The sequence below is a fragment of the Crocuta crocuta genome, unplaced genomic scaffold (assembly GCF_008692635.1).
Source record: "Crocuta crocuta isolate KB4526 unplaced genomic scaffold, BGI_CrCroc_1.0 scaffold99, whole genome shotgun sequence".
Classification (NCBI taxonomy): Eukaryota; Metazoa; Chordata; class Mammalia; order Carnivora; family Hyaenidae; genus Crocuta; species Crocuta crocuta.
This window is the reverse complement of record NW_027551560.1, coordinates 2,160,738-2,179,761: the sequence shown is the minus strand read 5'-3', so window position 1 is coordinate 2,179,761 and position 19,024 is coordinate 2,160,738. Positions and strand designations below refer to the sequence as shown.

At 41.4% G+C, this 19,024-nt stretch overlaps 1 protein-coding gene across 1 annotated transcript in view; it reads left to right on the top strand.

Moving 5' to 3' along the window:
• SLC28A3 (solute carrier family 28 member 3) overlaps positions 1 to 15,424 on the top strand; it is a 49,196-nt gene extending 33,772 nt beyond the window's left edge. Inside the window, exons 9-18 of the mRNA XM_077749501.1 lie at positions 180 to 260; positions 1,726 to 1,806; positions 3,828 to 3,953; positions 5,604 to 5,734; positions 6,872 to 7,040; positions 7,421 to 7,618; positions 12,641 to 12,722; positions 13,651 to 13,749; positions 14,000 to 14,120; positions 14,973 to 15,424. Of these exons, the coding sequence (XP_077605627.1) occupies positions 180 to 260; positions 1,726 to 1,806; positions 3,828 to 3,953; positions 5,604 to 5,734; positions 6,872 to 7,040; positions 7,421 to 7,618; positions 12,641 to 12,722; positions 13,651 to 13,749; positions 14,000 to 14,120; positions 14,973 to 15,099 (1,215 nt within the window). The 3' untranslated portion in view covers positions 15,100 to 15,424. The remainder of the gene's footprint in view (positions 1 to 179; positions 261 to 1,725; positions 1,807 to 3,827; positions 3,954 to 5,603; positions 5,735 to 6,871; positions 7,041 to 7,420; positions 7,619 to 12,640; positions 12,723 to 13,650; positions 13,750 to 13,999; positions 14,121 to 14,972) is intronic.
• The last annotated feature ends 3,600 nt before the right edge of the window (positions 15,425 to 19,024 follow it).

Genomic DNA, 19,024 nt, shown 5'->3' with positions numbered 1-19,024 from the left:
AAGCTGCCTGAGAAAAGTGTTATTTAGTTCAAGGGACTTTCTAGTAGTTTTATGGTGTTTTCCAGGTGAGGCAGGGTTGGGGAGAGGGAAGCAGAAAATAGACCTGATCTGAAATGTACTAATATTACTGAGGCCAACATCAACCCTGGATTGCTTTCAACCCCCCACCTCACTTCCAGGTCCTGCCAATCGTGATTTTCTTCAGCACTGTCATGTCCATGCTCTACTACCTTGGATTGATGCAGTGGATCATTAAAAAGGTACTGGGGCTTGAAGGAATTGGGTGACAGGTGTGCAGCTGATTATTTCAGGGACAAAGCCTTAGATGCCTTTTATCCAGGCTTTTCCAAGTGTCTTTCTGTTTGTACCAAGACCTATCACCACCACCACCACTCCTCCACCCCAAGGTATTAGACCCAAACCAAAAAATCCTACATGTAGCCACAGATGGACTTTTATCTCGGGGAACTTCTAATGGGGCTTTGACTTGCAGTAAGCGGTTACTGGTTATCTTCATATAAAACATTAGTAATTACTTCTTTAGCCAAAGAATTGCTTCCAGCAGAGCTGACACCTGTGGGGAGAACAGCATCCTTCCTTCGTCCTGGCTGTCTTCCTTTGCAGAGAATCCCTGCTTATACTCGGGATGTTGCAAAAGTGGAGAATCTTGGTCTAGGAGTTGCTAGAGGATCAAAGCAAGAAGAAGGTAGCTGCTTTTTCTTTCTGAGGGAGTTTTATAAGTGTCTGCCTGCGTGCACACACACACACACACACACACAGGTCTGAAAAGTTAATCTCATTCCTGCCACCCCAGCATCAGTTCTACACTTGTGTTAAATTGCAACATGAGGACATTTGCAAGTTATTTCAAATGCACACACACAAACAGGGCACAGAGTTTGGGCACGGCCATAGCCCTCCTTTGATCCTTATAAATAAATCAAAGGGAGCGAGGTAAGGAGAGAAGAGAAAGATAGAGAGACAGAGAGAGAGAGAGAGAGAAAGGAACCAGAACAACAGCAGAATTTAGAATTTCAGCAAGAGTGTGCCAGGGCCCACGATTTTCTAATTGCTGACTTGAACATTGGGCATTATTGTGCTCATGTCTAAGCAGAAAGGAAGGAGAGAATGCAACAGGAAGTTTCCATCCTGAGGTGGGCACCAGAGTCTCTAGCTGGAAGGGCCAGTAACAGAAGTGTGACCATAAATCATGTTCATCTGAGAGTTAGGTAGAAAGGGCCAAACCTCATCCCACTACTTATTAGCTGGGTCATCTTAGACAAAACAACTAAACTGTTCCATGCCTCGGATTCCTTTTCTATAAAATGACCATAACTACAGGACCCCCGTCAAAGGGGTATTATGATAATTAAATGCATTAGCTGGATCAAGAGTTTAAAACAGTGCTTGGAATGCAGGAAAGCCTGTCAAGAGTGTTAGTAATTATTAGAATTTGTTATTCTCATACAGTGTTTCAGTACAGATTTGTTTGTATAGTGAATGTATAAATTCAAAGCAAATACAATGATTCAGCTTTACCACTCAAATAGAAGGATGTGATGGGCTTGCTCTGTAGACTCTAGATAAAATATACTCACACTTGGCACCATCACTGGCCTGCCAACAATTGTTGAAGGCATTTTCCTCCAAAGATTTTAATCCCTATGTTGAAGTTTTGTGTATACAAGCAGCTCTTCACTGACTTTGTTCCTTATCCCCTTTCAGGTTGGATGGATAATGCTAGTGACTATGGGATCATCTCCTATTGAATCTGTAGTTGCTGCTGGCAATATATTTGTTGGACAGGTAAGTTGTAATCTCAAAACAATACAAAACAAAACACCTGTTGAAATGGATACTCTTACCAGAAAGTAGAATAAAAAATATAATGGTGGTTTTTTTTTAAGTGTCAGGGGAAACATGTCAAAAGAGGAGCCCTCAGCACTCACAATGTCCAGATTCCAGAAACAGAAAAAGAGTGTATGAGAGTGATCCCTTCCAAGTGTCCCAAGGCACTAGTATTAAATTGGGATTCTCCAAAGTTTATGGAGAAAAAGAAAGATGGTAAATCATTTTATCAAAGTATCAAAGAGCTGGGCTTCTCCCGTATAGATTCTCAACCAATCTTTTCTGAATTAATTGAATTGTTGAGGTCTCAGACCCACCCTTCAGAGGCTAGCAGATCATCCACTCCAACGGAGTTCACCACTTATTTTGAAGCTGCAAACCTGTAACAGGGAGCCTCCCATTCTGTGGCATAACGCTTGTGGTAATGAAAGAGACCAAGAAAGACTTTCCACCAATAACCCTGCAGCTGTATAAATACTTGAGTTTATTCTCAACTTGTCAGAACTGGCCAACAGTCTGTCTTGGCTGGGCCTGAAGAAAAATGCTGATGAGCAAAAGCATTTTCATCCTTCTGATCCCTCACATGGACAAGTGTTTTGCCCGAAGGCCATTTAGGCAAGGAAATATGATGCTAGGGGGTGTCCTTCAAAACAGCAGCATTCCTACGAGGAGGATAAGTAAGATGTGGTAGTCATCCTCAATACTCAGGATATGTGGCTTCAGGCAAAATGGAATCACACACCCAGGAACCAAAATGTGAATGCTTGCCAGCACCGCTACCCAAGGAAATTGGATTTGAAGCAAAAATCAAGTCACCCAGAGAAGCACATGGTTCCAAGTCTGAGGCTTAGAATTGTTCCAGGCAGGCTNGGCAGTCAGCACAGAGCCCGACTCGGGGCCCGAACTCACAAACCGTGAGATCATGACCTAAGCGAAAGTCGGACGCTTAACCGACTAAGCCACCCAGGCGCCCCTGGAGTATAGTCTTTAGGGTAGGACCCAGACTTCCTTCCCTAGGAGTTAAAATTATTATAATTATAGTCATAAAATCTCTCAGGACTAATTAGAACACCATCTTGACTTGATTACTCCTACCTGCGGGGTCAGAGGGCTCATGCACTGAGTTTCTATTTAGTCCATGAAGTAAAGCTCAACACACTCAATCTTACAGAACAATTACAAATAATGAGGCGGAAATTGTAAAATTGCACACATGCTTCTGTGGCGCTCAATGTGATACTTAATATGCTAAAAGTACGGATATTATTTATGGAAAGCCCCACGTTGCAGGCTATCTGTCCTCCTTAATGGGATTCAAGCCTTTACAACCACACACTCTAATTCCTTTCCACCCACGGGGAAGAGCAGGGTCTCTGCTTCTCAATTAGGAAAGTGCCTGTGGGCACCTGCCCTTGTTATTGCTGGTATTTTTTTATATGTGTGTCTCTACTTCCCTGTGGTATAAGCGAAGAGGCTCATGGTCTGTCATGATGAAACTGGAAGATGGGATATCACAGAGGCTTGGAAATCACCAGTTCAGAAGAGCAGGGTACAGTTACTTGGGCAACACTGATCCAACCTCAGAAAAATGTATCTGGCCATCAGGCTCCAATCCTAGGTTGGTGGGGGCCTTATATGAATTGGTCTTGCAAACCTTGCAGACCTCACACATAACTCTATGTGCACACTGACCTAGAGTACAATGACCCAGACATTGACGGTGCGGGTTCTCAAATGAGCATACCTCAGAACCACCTGGAAGGCTGGTTCACACATGACTGCTCATCCCATTCCCAGAGTTTCTGAATCTACTGAGTCTGAGAAGCTGCATGTCTAACAAGTTCCCAGGTGATGTTGATGGAGCTAGTCTGTGGTTCACTCTTAGAAATACTGCTTTCGAAAATGGAATCTTGAGTAGATTGGCACGCCTTCCTAAGAGTTAGAAGGGGACGTTTGACCTGATCTCACTTTGTTTCCAGACAGAGTCTCCACTGCTGGTCCGACCCTACTTACCACACATTACAAAGTCTGAACTCCACGCAATCATGACTGCTGGGTTCTCTACCATTGCTGGAAGCGTGTTAGGTGCATACATTTCTTTCGGGGTAAGAATGTTTGGAGATAAATTTATGGAAAATTCAACCTCTTCTTTCTTTGCTGCTATTATTTCTGCATTTTCTTTAACACTGCTGCTGGGTAAGGAGGCAAAAAGAGTGTCCTTTTTGCTGAATAGTTGGTCATGGTTTCTCTGGCATTTGATGGAGTGACCCTGAGTAGTTTTGTGGCTTCACTTTCAAATCCCTGCCACCTAAATGTGCATAATATCCAAATGTGGCAGAATGAAATCATATTATGTGGTTATTTTGGCTGAACATGCAAATATGTAAAAACAACAACAAAAAACACTGTTACTGTCTTGACCAAAGGCAGTCTAGACCACGGGTCAGCAAGGTACAGCCCCTGAGCCAAACTCAGTTGCTCCCCTTTTTGGTAACTAAAGTTTGGCAGGAAACCAGCTATTTCTATTCACTTCTCTTCAGCAGCTTTTATGCTACAGAGTTGAGTAGTTGTGGCCTGAAAAAGCCAAAAATCTTCACTCTCTGGCCCTGCATAGAGAAAGTTTTCTGACCTGTGGCCTAGAGCAGTGGTTCTCAAACCTTTCTGCACATTAAAACCATCTGGGAACTTTTAAAAAACCATCATAAAAACTTTTATGATGTCCAGGCCCATGCCCCAGAGTAATTAAACCAGAATCTCTTAAGATGAGACCTAGACATCAATATTTTTTTTTTTTATTGAGAGCCAGTCTGAGAGCCGGTGGTCTGTGGCACAGGGCTGCAGAACATAACTGATGCATGTGCCCCAAGCACAGAGCTTATAAGCCACACATAGAAGCAACCCCCCAGCGGAGAAATGGAAGAACACGCAGCTGGGTGACCCAGGTGACTAGTAGTTCTCACAAGATAGAGCTTTATCCTTCCACTTCATCTAGCCCTCAGAGAACCAACCAACAGGGAGAGGGGAGAGAGAGAGGGTGAAAGAGATCTTAGAAGAGTAGTTCGATTGGATCTCCGGATGGTCCACTCTGCCACCACCGTAGGAATGCTGCCTGCAAAAATGTGCGGGATGGGATAGTAGTGGGGAGGGAGGTATGGATTCTAGAATTATGAAAATACAAGGAAGAGAATCTAGAAACAAAATAAGGATATGGGGAAGAAAGGGAAAAGAGTTTAAGTAGGTTTACAGTGAGGGAAACAAATAACTTACAGATTAAATGGACTCTGGATAAATGAATACGATATAAAGGCATCAAGGATTTCGGGAAAGCAAAAGGAAGACAGAGAGGGGTATGTCGATGCCTGTATCCTCATATACTTCCCCTATCTAAATTGATGATGTAATGAAAAATGGGCTTTAGGGACTATTTGAACATTCAAAAGGTCAAAAGAGAGGTAGTGGAAGCTTCTTTGAAAGATCTTACAACACAGTATTAATTCTCCTCCGAAATGATTGACTTTTGGTTTTGTGTTTCTTCCCAAAGGATGTGGTCAATTAACACAAATTCCTCCCTTCTCCCTCTGACTCTCAAGGTGGTGCTGACTTGGCTCACTGAGTGTTTCCAAACCTCCAAAGAAATGCTTTTCTGGCATAGGCTCAATTTCTTCTCTTCTCTTGTAAGGCTTTTGGGCCATTTTCATTCTGAACACATCACAAAGACTCAACCTCAGTTGGTCTCCTTTCTCCTGAAATCACAGGTTTCGCCTTCCCACTTGTTAACTGCTTCGGTCATGTCCGCACCTGCATCATTGGCTGTGGCTAAACTGTTTTGGCCTGAGACAGAAACACCTAAAATAACCCTCCAGAATGCCATGAAAATGGAAAGTGGGTAAGTGGGACATATTCATCTACTTTACACAAGCTGGGGAGTTGGCGGTGGGGAGAGGGTCCAAATTCAAAATACAGCTAAAAGTTGATCATCGGATAGCACAGTGAATTATGGTATTAGAGTGAATTTAATTTCGCAGTGACTATTAGACTTCACTAGACTTCCAAAAAAATCTCTTTTCAATACTTGAAAAACTTCCCAAATATTTGATGTCAATACATTTTCTTAATTGTTCAATGTAGATATTTCATTTTAAATATATATGTTTAGTGAGCCTTGACTTAAGACCATTAGGAAGACAGGACAACCATTTCTGGAAGTTTCTTATACAATAGGGAGAATGAAGACGTGGTATAGGTATCTTTAACCCCTCTTCAATTCATTCTCTTTTGCCTTTTGTGAAAGAAAGAAAAAAGGGTGAAAAAGACAAAGTGATTTAGGATAGTCAAAAGAATTTAATTAAATAATAGAAGCCATCAATGAACATGTTGCTGAGATTCATTCCTTGTCTGTGTGTAGGGATAGTCATGACCATGAGTGAAAAACAAATTGTCAAAGAATACATGTATGGAATATGTGTGATTCCACTTCTAAAGGTAGCCAATATGTAAATCTACACAACATATTATTTAGGCATAAAATCATGTAGGAAAAATAAAAAGAAGGGGAATGATGAGTAACTTCTAGGGAACCAGGGACTTCGGAGATTAAAGAGAAGAGGATGAGATTAAGGAAGAAGGGGTGATGTTCCATTTCTTAAATGAGGTGATAGATATTCAGGCCTTCCTTGAATTCTTAGTTCTTATACTGTGAAGATTTTATAAATGTTTTCTGTTAGCTACCTTAATATAATTTTTAAAGCCTATAATATTTTTATCTTTTTGCAAAATTTTAACTATAAATACCTCCATTAACAGAGTAGTATAACAGTTAGGCACCCATATACCCATCACCTACATTCAGGATTTATAAATGCCATCATGATTTCATGGCATTTAGGAGAGTATTTTGACCGAGGCATGAGCCTGAGAGTTTGTCTCTCCAAACAAATGAGCTCTGATTGTGCCATTTCTACACCTGTGATGTCCATCCACTGACAACACCTGGGTAATTCTGGAATTGCTGTTTTTTATAAAGTGATTCAAGGAACCTCCTAGAAGCCGCAACACAGGGAGCATCCTCATCCATCTCCCTGGTGGCAAACATAGCTGTGAACTTGATTGCTTTCCTGGCCCTGTTGTCTTTTATGAATGCAGCCCTATCCTGGTTTGGAAACATGTTTGACTACCCACAGCTGAGTTTTGAGGTATAATTCTATCATGTCTCTCCTCCATTTTGTTTCTGCCTATCTTTGTCTAAAAATAAAATAGGTTTGTGAATAGCCTTCCCTAACAACCTATAGTATACTCTTAAATAATATACACACTTATCATGTATCTGCTATCCCCTTCCTTCCCCCAACATAGAGCCATTCTCTCCTGACCTCATGCCAGGAATCCAGGCTACCAATACCAACCTTGACTCCTAATGGATGGAGATAGGTCAGACAATGTGAAGGGATTTCAGTGCTTAAAGGAGACACAAGGTGGGGATGGGGGGTAGAAAAAGATCTTATCACAAGCATGAGGCAGAAGAACCAGAAGCAAATCACCATTCTAATAAAATATCTATTTTTGGGTTTTGTAGATAATATGCTCCTACATCTTCATGCCCTTTTCCTTCATGATGGGAGTGGACTGGCAAGACAGCTTTATGGTTGCCAAACTCATAGGCTATAAGACATTTTTCAATGAATTTGTGGCTTATGAACACCTCTCAAAATTGATCAGTTTAAGAAAAGAGGCTGGACCCAAATTTGTGAATGGTGTGCAGCAATATATGTCGGTGAGTAAATACTTTGATTTCTTAATATACCTCTTCATTACATACACTCCTCAAGCAGTCATTGGTGCCTCTGCGTATCAGGACAGGTCCTTAGGGATACATCAGAGGACAAAAAAGACCAAAAATCCCTGATCTAATGGGCTCATAGTGAACATAGCGTCTCATAATCTTCAATGATGTTGAACTAATGTGTGTGTGTGTGTGTGTGTGTGTGTAGAGAAACACAGCTAACTCTTACTATTGTGATCATTTACATTTGAGAGCTGTAGATCCATAGAGTCATATGAACTGGGACTGGAATCAATCAATCAACAAATATATGCCATATACCTTCTATCTGCATGCAGCTCTGTACTAAGGGAACAAGTACTAAGGCCTCTGCCCTCATGGGCTGATAGTCGTATCATCTTGAAGGTCTCTTCCTTCCAGCTTTTGAAATTCTATGAACTCTGAGAAACAGCCCAAATGTAAGACAGTACCTGGACATCTTAAAGAAATAGTGAGACACAAGTGGATGGGGGAAAAGGAAATCTTGGGGAGCAGTCTGAACTTTAGAGATAAGCATCTTGTAATGGTGTCAGGACTTCAGGCTCTAAGGACACGGTCATGTCCACTTGGCCTTGGAAGAGCTAAGGGAACTCAGGTAAAGCCATCACTTAGGTCATATTTTATAGCCACATTTCCAACATGTACTTTCCTGAAGAACAGAATTGTCACACACATGGAAAGTCTTAGGGAAATGGTGGACGTTTCTGATCACCGCCATTACTCATGGAAACAAGCCACTTGCGGAGCGCCTGGGTGGCTCAGTCAGATGTTGAGCGTCTGACTTTGGCTCAGGTCAGGATCTTACAGTTTGTGGGTTTGAGTCCCACAACGGGCTCTGTGCTAACAGCTCAGAGCCTGGAGCCTATTTTGGGTTCTGTGTCTCCCTCTCTCTCTGCCCCTCCCCTGCTCACACTCTTTTTTTTTTTTTTTTAATATTTTTATTTATTTCTAGGAGAGAGAGAGAGACAGCGTGAGCAGGGGAGGGTCAGAGAGAGAGGGAGATACAGACTCTGAAATAGGCTCCAGGCTCTGAGCTGGCAGTCAGCACAGAGCCCGACGTGGGGCTCAAACCCACGAACCGTGAGATCATGACCTAAGTGAAAGTCGGACGCTTAACCGACTAAGCCACCCATGCGCCCCAACCCTGCTCACACTCTTATCTCTCTCTCAAAAATAAATAAACATTAAAAAAATAATAAAATAAAAAGAAACAAGCCACTTGTCATTAATGTTCGAGGCACGTATTCAGCTTTAAAAGGAAAGGGGAGGAAAAGCATGTTGCCCAAGTCTACCTGACATGGCCTACCACCAAACAACACTACCATCTCTCCCAGCAAAGGAGACCAAACATGCAAATTTACTCCCACATACTACACAAATGTAACAGCCTGGTCCCAAGGAGTACTGATTGGTATGTTATGATCTGGGACATTTAACCTGCACATCTGTTACAGTGGCTCCGTAGCTCTCCTGTTTCTCTAATATCTGTTCTTTAACTGGCCGTGCAGTGCAGCTTGGCGGAATGTCTTCATTGTTTGGATGCTGCCACAAACCAGTTTCCTTCCCTGCCAAAAGTAAACAATAGGCTAAATGAAGTGAATTGCTTTCCATCCCCAATTGCCAGTTGCCAGGAGAAAGTAGTTTTGTTCATGAGCTAAGCAAGCTCACCATCCCAGCAGTGCCAGTTATTAAGAGAACAGAGATACCACATTAAGGCTGATTTTGGTTGTGGGTGAACCCCACCAGAGGCCAACCCACAGAAGAGATCTGGAGACAGGAACCCAATAGCTTCTGCTACTGTCAAGTCATAATGGCAAGAACATTTTGTTTTTTCCTATTTCTTATTTCTAGTCGACAAAACAGGGATGAGTCCCTGTGGTTTTTGTTTACCAACCAACAAGTGGTGGGGATGTCAGAGCATCTCCTGGAAAAGGCACCACATGACTGAAGCATAAGATCTGGGTCTCTGAGGCAAAACCCAGTGTGGTCCAGGTCAGGATGTGTATGTAATGTGTCATCCATAGAGTGAGCTCTTCCTTACCTCGTTGTCTTTTCTTTCCTAGAATAAAAGTAATACTTTGCATGTTTGTTTGTTTACACTTAACTTATACATACCATCATACAGAATTCAAAAGGCACAAAAAGGTGAGAGAGAAAGTAAGTCACCCCCTATATCTCTGCCACTCAGCTCTTCTCCCTGAAACCATATAACGCTCATTGTTCTTAAACTTCACCCAGAATAGCCTATCTTGGATCCCTTTCCCCATCAGTGCCTGTGAAATAGTATTCTATGGTATGAACACACCATTATTTAATTTAACCAGTCCCTTGTTGATGGACACTGTTATCAATTTTCTGCCATTGGAAGTAATGCAATGACTGTCCTTGTACATATGGCATCTCTGCTCATGCACAACGAGAAGTGTATGATGCATCATTACTTTCCAAGGGCAGCTCTTTCCATCATGTAATCTTGCACATTTATGGGGAAAGGCAAAGTGGAATCATTTCAGCCCCCTTTTCATCTTATTTAAAAGCCCTACATGGCCACATCTGTGTATCCCCTTCCCACAAATCCCCAAAAAGAGGAAAGCAGAATCTCAAGCACTTTGTGCCATCTCCCTCCCCACAGTCTCTTAATAAGTCTGCCTGTTTTTGAAGCCCATTGAACCAAATGAAAAGCACTAGAGAGAGCAGGGAATGACGATGAGCTTTTCCAGAAACAGCAGACTGCTCAAATACTTGAAATATTTTTTCCCTGCCTGCAATATGCACTCTGATTGAAAATTTCAACAAAGGCATTCTCAGAAACCATGAAAGAGAAGAGCGTCCTTATAATCAACAAAAAATGTACCATGACCACTTGAGTCTTGAATATGAGCTTTAGAAACTCGAGTTCGTTGTGGGGGATAAAAAGGCACCACTACTTTTCACTGTAGCATTTTCCTGGTCTGTTTTTTTTTTTTTTAAACAAAATCATAGATTTTTCAGGATTTTGGAAAAGAAAATTATTGCCCCAATTGTGTGGGTGCCTTTGCCAGATTGGGTGAGCTTCTGGTCCACTGAATCTTCTTGAGCGTCCTGTGGTCACAGTCCTTCAACCTGAGAAAGAATGATCTGTCCTGAGCAGCACCTCCTGGCTGTCAGAGCAGAGCCGGAGGGTTATGTTCACGCTTCTACAAATTCACCTTCCATCTTCCTACTGCCCTGTGAAAGGACTCATTCATTCTTCTACTTCTAAATGGGCACCTAATATTCCTATGGGATGGTTAGAGCTGAGGACCAAAGAAAGGCAAGCACACTACCACAGCCAGAATGAAAGGAACTCCAAAGATATCTGTGAGTTTTCTTTTTATTAATACAACTCCTTTTCACAGAAGTGTAATTCACATACCAAAAAAAGGCCCTTCTTTGGTGTATATACAAGTTTTGACCAGTGTAAACACAAAACTGTGTAAACACAACCACAGTGAAATACAGAACATTGCTATCACACCTAGAAATTTTCTCTCCTGGTCAGTTGCAGTCAACAATACCTCCACCCACCCAATCATTCCCAGACAGCCTGACCCTTCTTTCACTCTCAATTACTTTTGCTTATAAAATTTTATACAAATGGACTAGCTTTGTGTTGTTGCACACATCCGTTATTTTCTTTCCTGCTGCAGAGTAGTATTCTATCTTATGGATATCCATAATTTATTGATCCATTTGCCTGTTGAAGGACATTTGTGTTGCTTCCAGCTTGAAGCTGCTATGAATACAGCAGCCATAAACACTCACGTACAATCTTCTTGTGGACATATGTTTTTATTTCTCCTGGGAAAGTTCCAAAGAATGTTACTGCTGGGTCATACAAGCTATGCCTATTAACTTGATAAGAAACTGCTGGTATGTTTGTGTTTTATAAATAGGCTGTTGTCTGTTTACATTCCCACCAACAATGCACAAGAATTCCAATTGTTCCACATCCCCATCAATACTTCGATTTGTCCAATTTTTGAAGCCATTTTAGTGGATGTGTAGTGGTATCTTATTGTTTTGATTTGCATTTCCCTGGTAACTAATGATGTCAAACATCTTCTCGTGCTTTTGGCCTTTTACATGTCTTTTGCCTTAACTGTTTTTTTTATTGGGTGCTTATCTTCTCATTATTATAACAGCTTGGGGTACCTGGGTGGCTCAGCTGGTTGAATGTCTGACTCTTGATCTTGGCTCAGGTTCATGAGTTCAAATCCCACATTGGACTCTGTGCTGCCAGTGCAGAGCCTACTTGGAATTCTCTCTCCCTCTCTCTCTTCCCCTATCCCACTCATGCTCTCTTTCTCTCAAAATAAATAAATAAATAACAACAGCTCTTTATACATTCTAAATAAGTCCTTTGTAAAACAAACCAATGTATTTTCTGGGACCAATTTTATATTTTCAGTAGCTAGCGCTGTGCCTGGCACATTATAGCAGGTGGCCAGGTCATATTGAATATTAGAAGTTATCATCAGGGACACCTGGATGGCTCAGTCAGTTAAGATTCTGACTTCAGCTCCGGTCATGATCTTAACGGTTCATGAGCTTGAGCTCTGCAACTGTGCTGATGGTGCAGAGCCTGCTTGGAATCCTCTCTCTCTCCCTTTCTCTGCCCCTTCTGTGCTCTCTTGACCTCTCTCTCAAACTAAATAAACAAACTTAAAAAAAATTATCATTGGACAGAAGTAGAATTTGTACAGGCCAAGACTACCAATTCCAACTCCTTCGTAGAGAGTCTCCAAATTCACACAGCCCCTTTTCCTCTCTCAAACTTCAAGGGGCAATGGAAAAAAAGAGTCTACCAACCAACAGGTGTCTGACATCATACACTGTATATTTATTCATCAATATTGATTCCATAGTCAGAAAAGGATGCCTGGTTAGGATGTCAGATTTACTAAGCTGGGTCATACCATGTGTACATATCTATATGTTTATGCTTATTTACAGATTCGTTCTGAGACAATTGCCACTTATGCTCTCTGTGGCTTTGCTAATTTTGGTTCCCTAGGAATAGTGATCGGCGGACTCAGTAAGTAAAAAGAATATTCTTCAACAATATATGTAACATAAACATACTTTCAATCTCCATCTTGCTTTTTATCATTATTTGTGTCAGGGGAATAAAGGCCCTGGGACAGGAGTAAATCCTTTGGGGTCTACTTGTTAAACCCTGCTCTGCAGTATAGTTTTCCCATGTATATCCAAGCTAAGCTTGGGAAGAATCTGTCCCTGCTTCTCCACCCAGAGATGACACATAGGTTCCACTCTGCATGCCAATTCCAGTAGATTTCTAATGGCCACCTGGAGAAGGATTCTGAGGCCCAATGGAAGTGGGAAACTGCTGTGATTAATTAGTGATGTCTGCATAGAAGTAGATGGTGACAATGAGTTGCAGATATTTGGGTCTTTCCTTGAAACCCATTGGCCTTGCGTGCTTTCCACACACTGTGGTGAAACTTAGGATAAAACTTAGGACTTGTTTCTTCTGTAGAAAATGGAAGACTCTGGGGTGCCTGGGTAGCTTAGTTTGTTGAGTATCCAACTTTTGCTTTTGGCTCAGATCATGATGTCATGGTTTGAGTTCAAGGCCCGTGTAGGGCTTGTGCACTGACAGCCCAGAGCCTAGTTGGGATTCTTTCTCTCCCTCTCTCTCTCTCTGCACCCTCTTTCCTGTCTCCCTCTTTCTCTCTCTCAAAAATAAATAAACTTAAAAAAAAATGGAACCCTCTGGGCCTTCTGGTGTGAACAAGTTTCTTCCCTTCCTCCCATGCCAGAGAACTTCTCTAGACATGCAGCTCATCATTATGCTCTTGAATCTTGATTTTCCCAGCTAATTTGGAAAAAAAGGAAAAGTCCCTGACCTGACATGCCCAGCCCCACAACAGTTCTCAGAGGCTGGGAATTTGGAATTCTAATCAACGATCTCAACATTAATCTCCTCTTTCCATGTTCGCCAGCATCCATGGCTCCTTGCAGAAAACGCGATATCGCCTCGGGGGCAGTGAGAGCTCTGATTGCGGGGACCGTTGCTTGCTTCATGACAGCCTGCATTGCAGGTACCACCTGCTATCCTCTGTGTCCTATCTCCCCAAACCCACAGAATGGCAGCTTCTGGGGGGGGGGGGGGGGGAGTGAGGGGGCTCCAACCCGAATGTGCAGCATATGCCACTGCAGAAAGCTTCGAGGCAGAGCTGCTGTTGAGCATATTGTCAAGTGAAATGTGCAGAGCATGGTGGAAAAGCTAAGAACAGAAGGAAGACTCAGTAACGTTAATTAATAAAATAGATGGCACTTTTTCACCTCCAGGGATACTCTCCAGCACCCCTGTAGACATCAACTGCCATCTCATATTGGAGAATGCCTTCAACTCCGGTTCACCTGCAAACACAACTGAGGTGGTATCTTGTTGTCAAAGCTTATTGAACAGGTAGTGTATTCTTGATTATAATGTCTGCATATCCATTATTCATAGACACATTAGGCCTAAAGATGCAATCCACTTCTTTTTATAATGTGATAACTCTGTTTAAAAATGAGAACGTGTGTAGCAATTCTAACCCACCTTTCATTTTGACTTCTCTCAGCTAAGACTGAGAGCTATAATATTAGCTAGTGCTGTGCAAGCATTTCTTATACTCCTAGCTTTGGGATAGGCACTTTGTATGAATTTTCTCTCTGAAACCTTGAAACCACAGCATATGCTAGGAGCTATTGCTCTTTTTAGTGTTTGATAAAATCAGGCCTGGAGAAGACTATACCACTTTCCCAAGTAAAATGAATGTAAGCACAATCAAGATAGAAAATTTAGGTCTATTGGCCCGCAGAGCCTATGCCCTTAACTAGTAGTTTACTGGCACTGCCTCTCTTTCAAGGGGATCGAGCAGTGCAGGCCGTCCTGACGACATGGTGATAGTGATGGTGTTGGGCTACAGTGTATGACGGCCCACCAGTGACCCGTACTGGCCACTCCCACCCTCTATAGTTTCTTTCTGCAAAATAAGTATCCCTACCCTATCTGCCCTTCTTAAGTTTCAGGTGTTTTATGAGGATTGATTCTTTGTTTATTCTGGAAGAACTAGGGGGAGTCCTAGAGACCAAATAGGTCTCTAGGTTTGAGAGTCAAGAATGAATTCTCTAGTGCTTCTGGTCCTTAATCCACCCTAACCTGAATATGAAGGAAGAAATCATCTTCCTGCTCTATGCTGTTTCATGTGTCATCTCCTGCTCATCTACTGCATCTGTCCTCGAAACTCAACTATTTTATTCTATTTCCCACCAGCACTATTGTCAATGGTCCTGGTGACATCATCCCAGGAGGAAACCACAGCTTGACTTCTCTAAGGGGCTGCTGCATGTTGCTGAGCCCACCAACACTGAACTGCAGTTGGATCCCTAATGCATTTTGAGTTCAGCTACTTCTCCAACAGAACTCTAGGTACAGATGCTGATTTTTCTACTTAGAGGAGGAAAAGAAAAACTGTTCTTCGCAGATTGATATACCCATCATGGAATCGGCTTTAGTTGGAAAGAAGAAAAACAGGAGTGAACACTGCAGCTCTCCAGAACCATCCCCCTCTCATACCGACCCTCCCTTCCCCATACCCTTCCCCACTGAGTGGAACCACCATGATGTCTCAAGAGGAGCTGTTGCCTCCAGTCCCAGAGATGTTTTCTGACCCTAGAATTTTATGATCGCTTTACCAGAATACATGTATAAACGATGGCTCACAACGAGACTACAGTTCAGCCACACCCAGAGGGGCTCACTTCTCAAACATCTCAGGGAAGGTCACTGCATTCGCCTGGACCTTGACTCTCACATGGAGAATTGTTTACCACCCACTCATTGCCTGCCCTAAGAAGTCCTACAGAAATCAAGAGTCCTCCAGGAGAAGATTTAGACCATTCTGAAACCAGGTTTTAAATCCTGTGTGCTTAGAGGGTTAGACCAGTCTGCTTACCCCCTAACTATGCTGTAATAACAAATAAGCCAAATACCATGGTGACTTACAAATTTATCTTTCCCCTCACACCATATGCTTCTGGGGGGTCAATTTTGGCTGGATTTCATTTCCAGGACCCAGGCTAAAGGAGCAGCCACTATGTGGGGTATGTTGGGACAGGGGAGGAAAGGTGGCCTTTAAATTTTCTGCTAGGAAGGAGCCTTCACTTCCATTACTTGAAGTTAATCATATGACAAGCACCATGTCAATGGTTACAGGTGAATTATCCCATCCTAGGGAGAGATAGTAAGTATTTTCAAGAAACAACATGATATACTACATGGATGTATGATATCCATGTCTCTCTTCAATGTGTCAACATGTTATAGGGTGTAACTGAAAGCCTACTCATGCATAAATTTGGTTATGTTCCTGGTGACAACACTGGAAAATGGCACTACTTTTCACTCAGAAGGTCACTTAAGGACCATTTGAGGAAGAAGAATACTTCCTGGTTGAGATCTGAAACCCTTCCACCGATACTTCCATTGACCAGAAAAGCATCTAAGTTGCTTACTGGGTATCAAAGAAGAACCTTCATGGTTTCTGAGATTTGATGTGTGTCAGAAGAAGGATCCAGAGACCATGGCAGGGTGCTCTTTAATGGAATGCTCATTGTCAATTCTCTTAATAGCTCAAAGACCACATTGTGTGAGAAAACACAAATACCAATGACAGCCAAAAGCTGATTCATGAGAAAGAAAAACTACAGAAAGAATTTGGGAATACCTGAAGTAATTTATTTTATTTATGCTTTCTTTCTTGTTCATGCACAATTTTTTGAAACATATATGTAAATAGTTGGGTTGTGTGTGTGTGTGTGTGTGTGTGTGTGTGGCAGTAGTAGTGAAGGATGAAATTAAATACCCAAAGGATTCTTAAAATTTTTAATGTTTATTTGTTTTGAGAGAGAGAGAGAGAAAGGTGAGAGAGGGTTGGCAGAAGGAGAGGGAGACACAGAATCTGAAGCCAGTTCCAGGCTCTTAGCTGTCAGCACAGAGCCCAATACAGGGCCTCAAACCACAAACCACGAGATCATGACCTCAGGCAAAGTCAGACACTAAACTGACTGAGCCACCCAGGTGCCCTGAAAGGATTCTTTACCTCATGTAAAGAATTTGTATTGATCATTTGTATCAACTTTTTCTTGGAACTCATGTGCCCTTTCAAAATTTAGACTTTATTTTAGGAAGCCATATTTACATGTCTTTTCCCTCTGTTCTCTGTGTTCTTTGTGTCAACCTTCATGAAAGCCCATGATGTAGTATGTAGTAAGTTTTCTTCTTTTTTCAATTGCACAGTATAATATCCATTTGTAATAAAAAGTGGCAAACGCACACAGACCTTTCTTCAAACACACGTAAAAGTGTGGAGGAGTTGTTGCTTCTCAACAGCTGGAATGAGTCTACTATGTATCACTTTCAACTTCTTTTCACTTATCAGTATACCTTGGACATTCCTACCAAGTCATTATATATAGTTCTATCTCTAGCCTTCCCTTCCCACGTGTGTGTGTGTGTGTGTGTGTGTGTGTGTAAATGAGATAATATATATACTGGGAGAGGGAGGGAGTTAAATACCTTATTTTCTTTCTCCTTCCCTCCTCTTCCCTGTCTCTGGCCTACCACATATGGGTAACCCCGGTTAGATAACCTAACATATAGCTTTCTGTACTTTCTTTTCATGTTCAGGTCATATTTTATAAACATATCTATCACTGAAGATTTTACCATACTGGATGGAATTCCTCACATTGTTCTACAGTTTTCTGCTATAACAATATTTTGTGAATATTCAAGTCCACTGGCAAAATATTAATTATTTTTTATAAAGGCTTCATAATATTTAATGATATATTATGTATCTGTATTAACCATTCCTCTCAGGACAAGCATCCACTTTTGGGGGTTTGGTTTGGTTTTGGGGCTACTTTGAATAGTAGCTGCCCACTTACTTCACATACTAGTGGTTTTCTTCTATATGGTAGTGCTATCTGATAGAAATACAATGGAAACCACGTATGACTTAAAATTTTCTAGTCGCCACTTTAAAAATGTACAAAGAAACTGGTAAAATTAATTTTAATAATGTATTTGACCCAATATACCCATGATACTATCATTTTAATGAATTATTTTATATTCTTTTTAATGAACTAAGCCTTTAAAATCTAGTATATATATATACACTATATATAAAATCTAGTATATATATACTATATATAAAATCTAGTATATATATATACTTAAAGCATATACTAAGACACTATATTTTCATTGGCAATACTTGATCTGTATTTGGATTTCATAAAATTTACAGTTGAAAAGGAAATGCATACACTCAAGTTGTTCTAAACACACTTAAAAGCTTTCCAATAACTGAAATGAGTATCAGTTTTGAAAGTAAAGTTTTAGTTCGTCAGTTCCACATATGAAATAGTTCCACAATTCAATTATTAGTAGCTACCATATTGGACAGTGCAATTCTCTAAGGTGGTTTTCTAGGTGCTCTGAAGTGCACGTATATATTTGGTATTAATGTATGTTGTCAGATTGCTTCTTGGAGAAATATGTTGTCTTGATTTTTATCTGCTTTGTGATATAATCTTTCCAATGTGTTTTATTCACCTACTTCTGTATATATGTGTGATATTTCTTTTCAGATGTGACATATTCACATAAATCCCATGCTGATTTCTCGGTTAATACTTTCCACCCTTGAATTGAGGAGGGCATATTATTCCTGAGTCATATGAGAAAGAATAGGAAGGGTATGGACCAGACAAATGAGCTGGTGACCATTTTGGACTTGTTGCATCCAGAAACATTATGAATCCCCTGTATGTGTTCAATGGCTTGGGACTGGTTGTTAATTTCCCTCCTCCCAGTGAAACCACTTCATGGAATTTTTGGTACATAGTGATGTCTCCACTCTTCTTTTTTTTTAACATATATTTTTTAATATTTTTATTTATTTCTAGGAGAGAGAGAGACAGCGTGAGCAGGGGAGGGTCAGAGAGAGGGAGATACAGACTCTGAAATAGGCTCCAGGCTCTGAGCTGGCAGTCAGCACAGAGCCCGATGTGGGGCTCGAACCCACGAACCGTGAGATCATGACCTAAGCGAAAGTCGGACGCTTAACCGACTAAGCCACCCAGGCGCCCCAATGTCTCCACTCTTCTATAGCAAACATAAAAACTAGAGAGCTGTTTATTCCCACTGGTTTGTCCTACACTGAACTACCCATAATCCTCTAAGATAGCAAAGGCCGGGCATCTGTGTGCTTCCTATACATGCATTCAGTTGTCTGAGATCACTGAATGCTGACA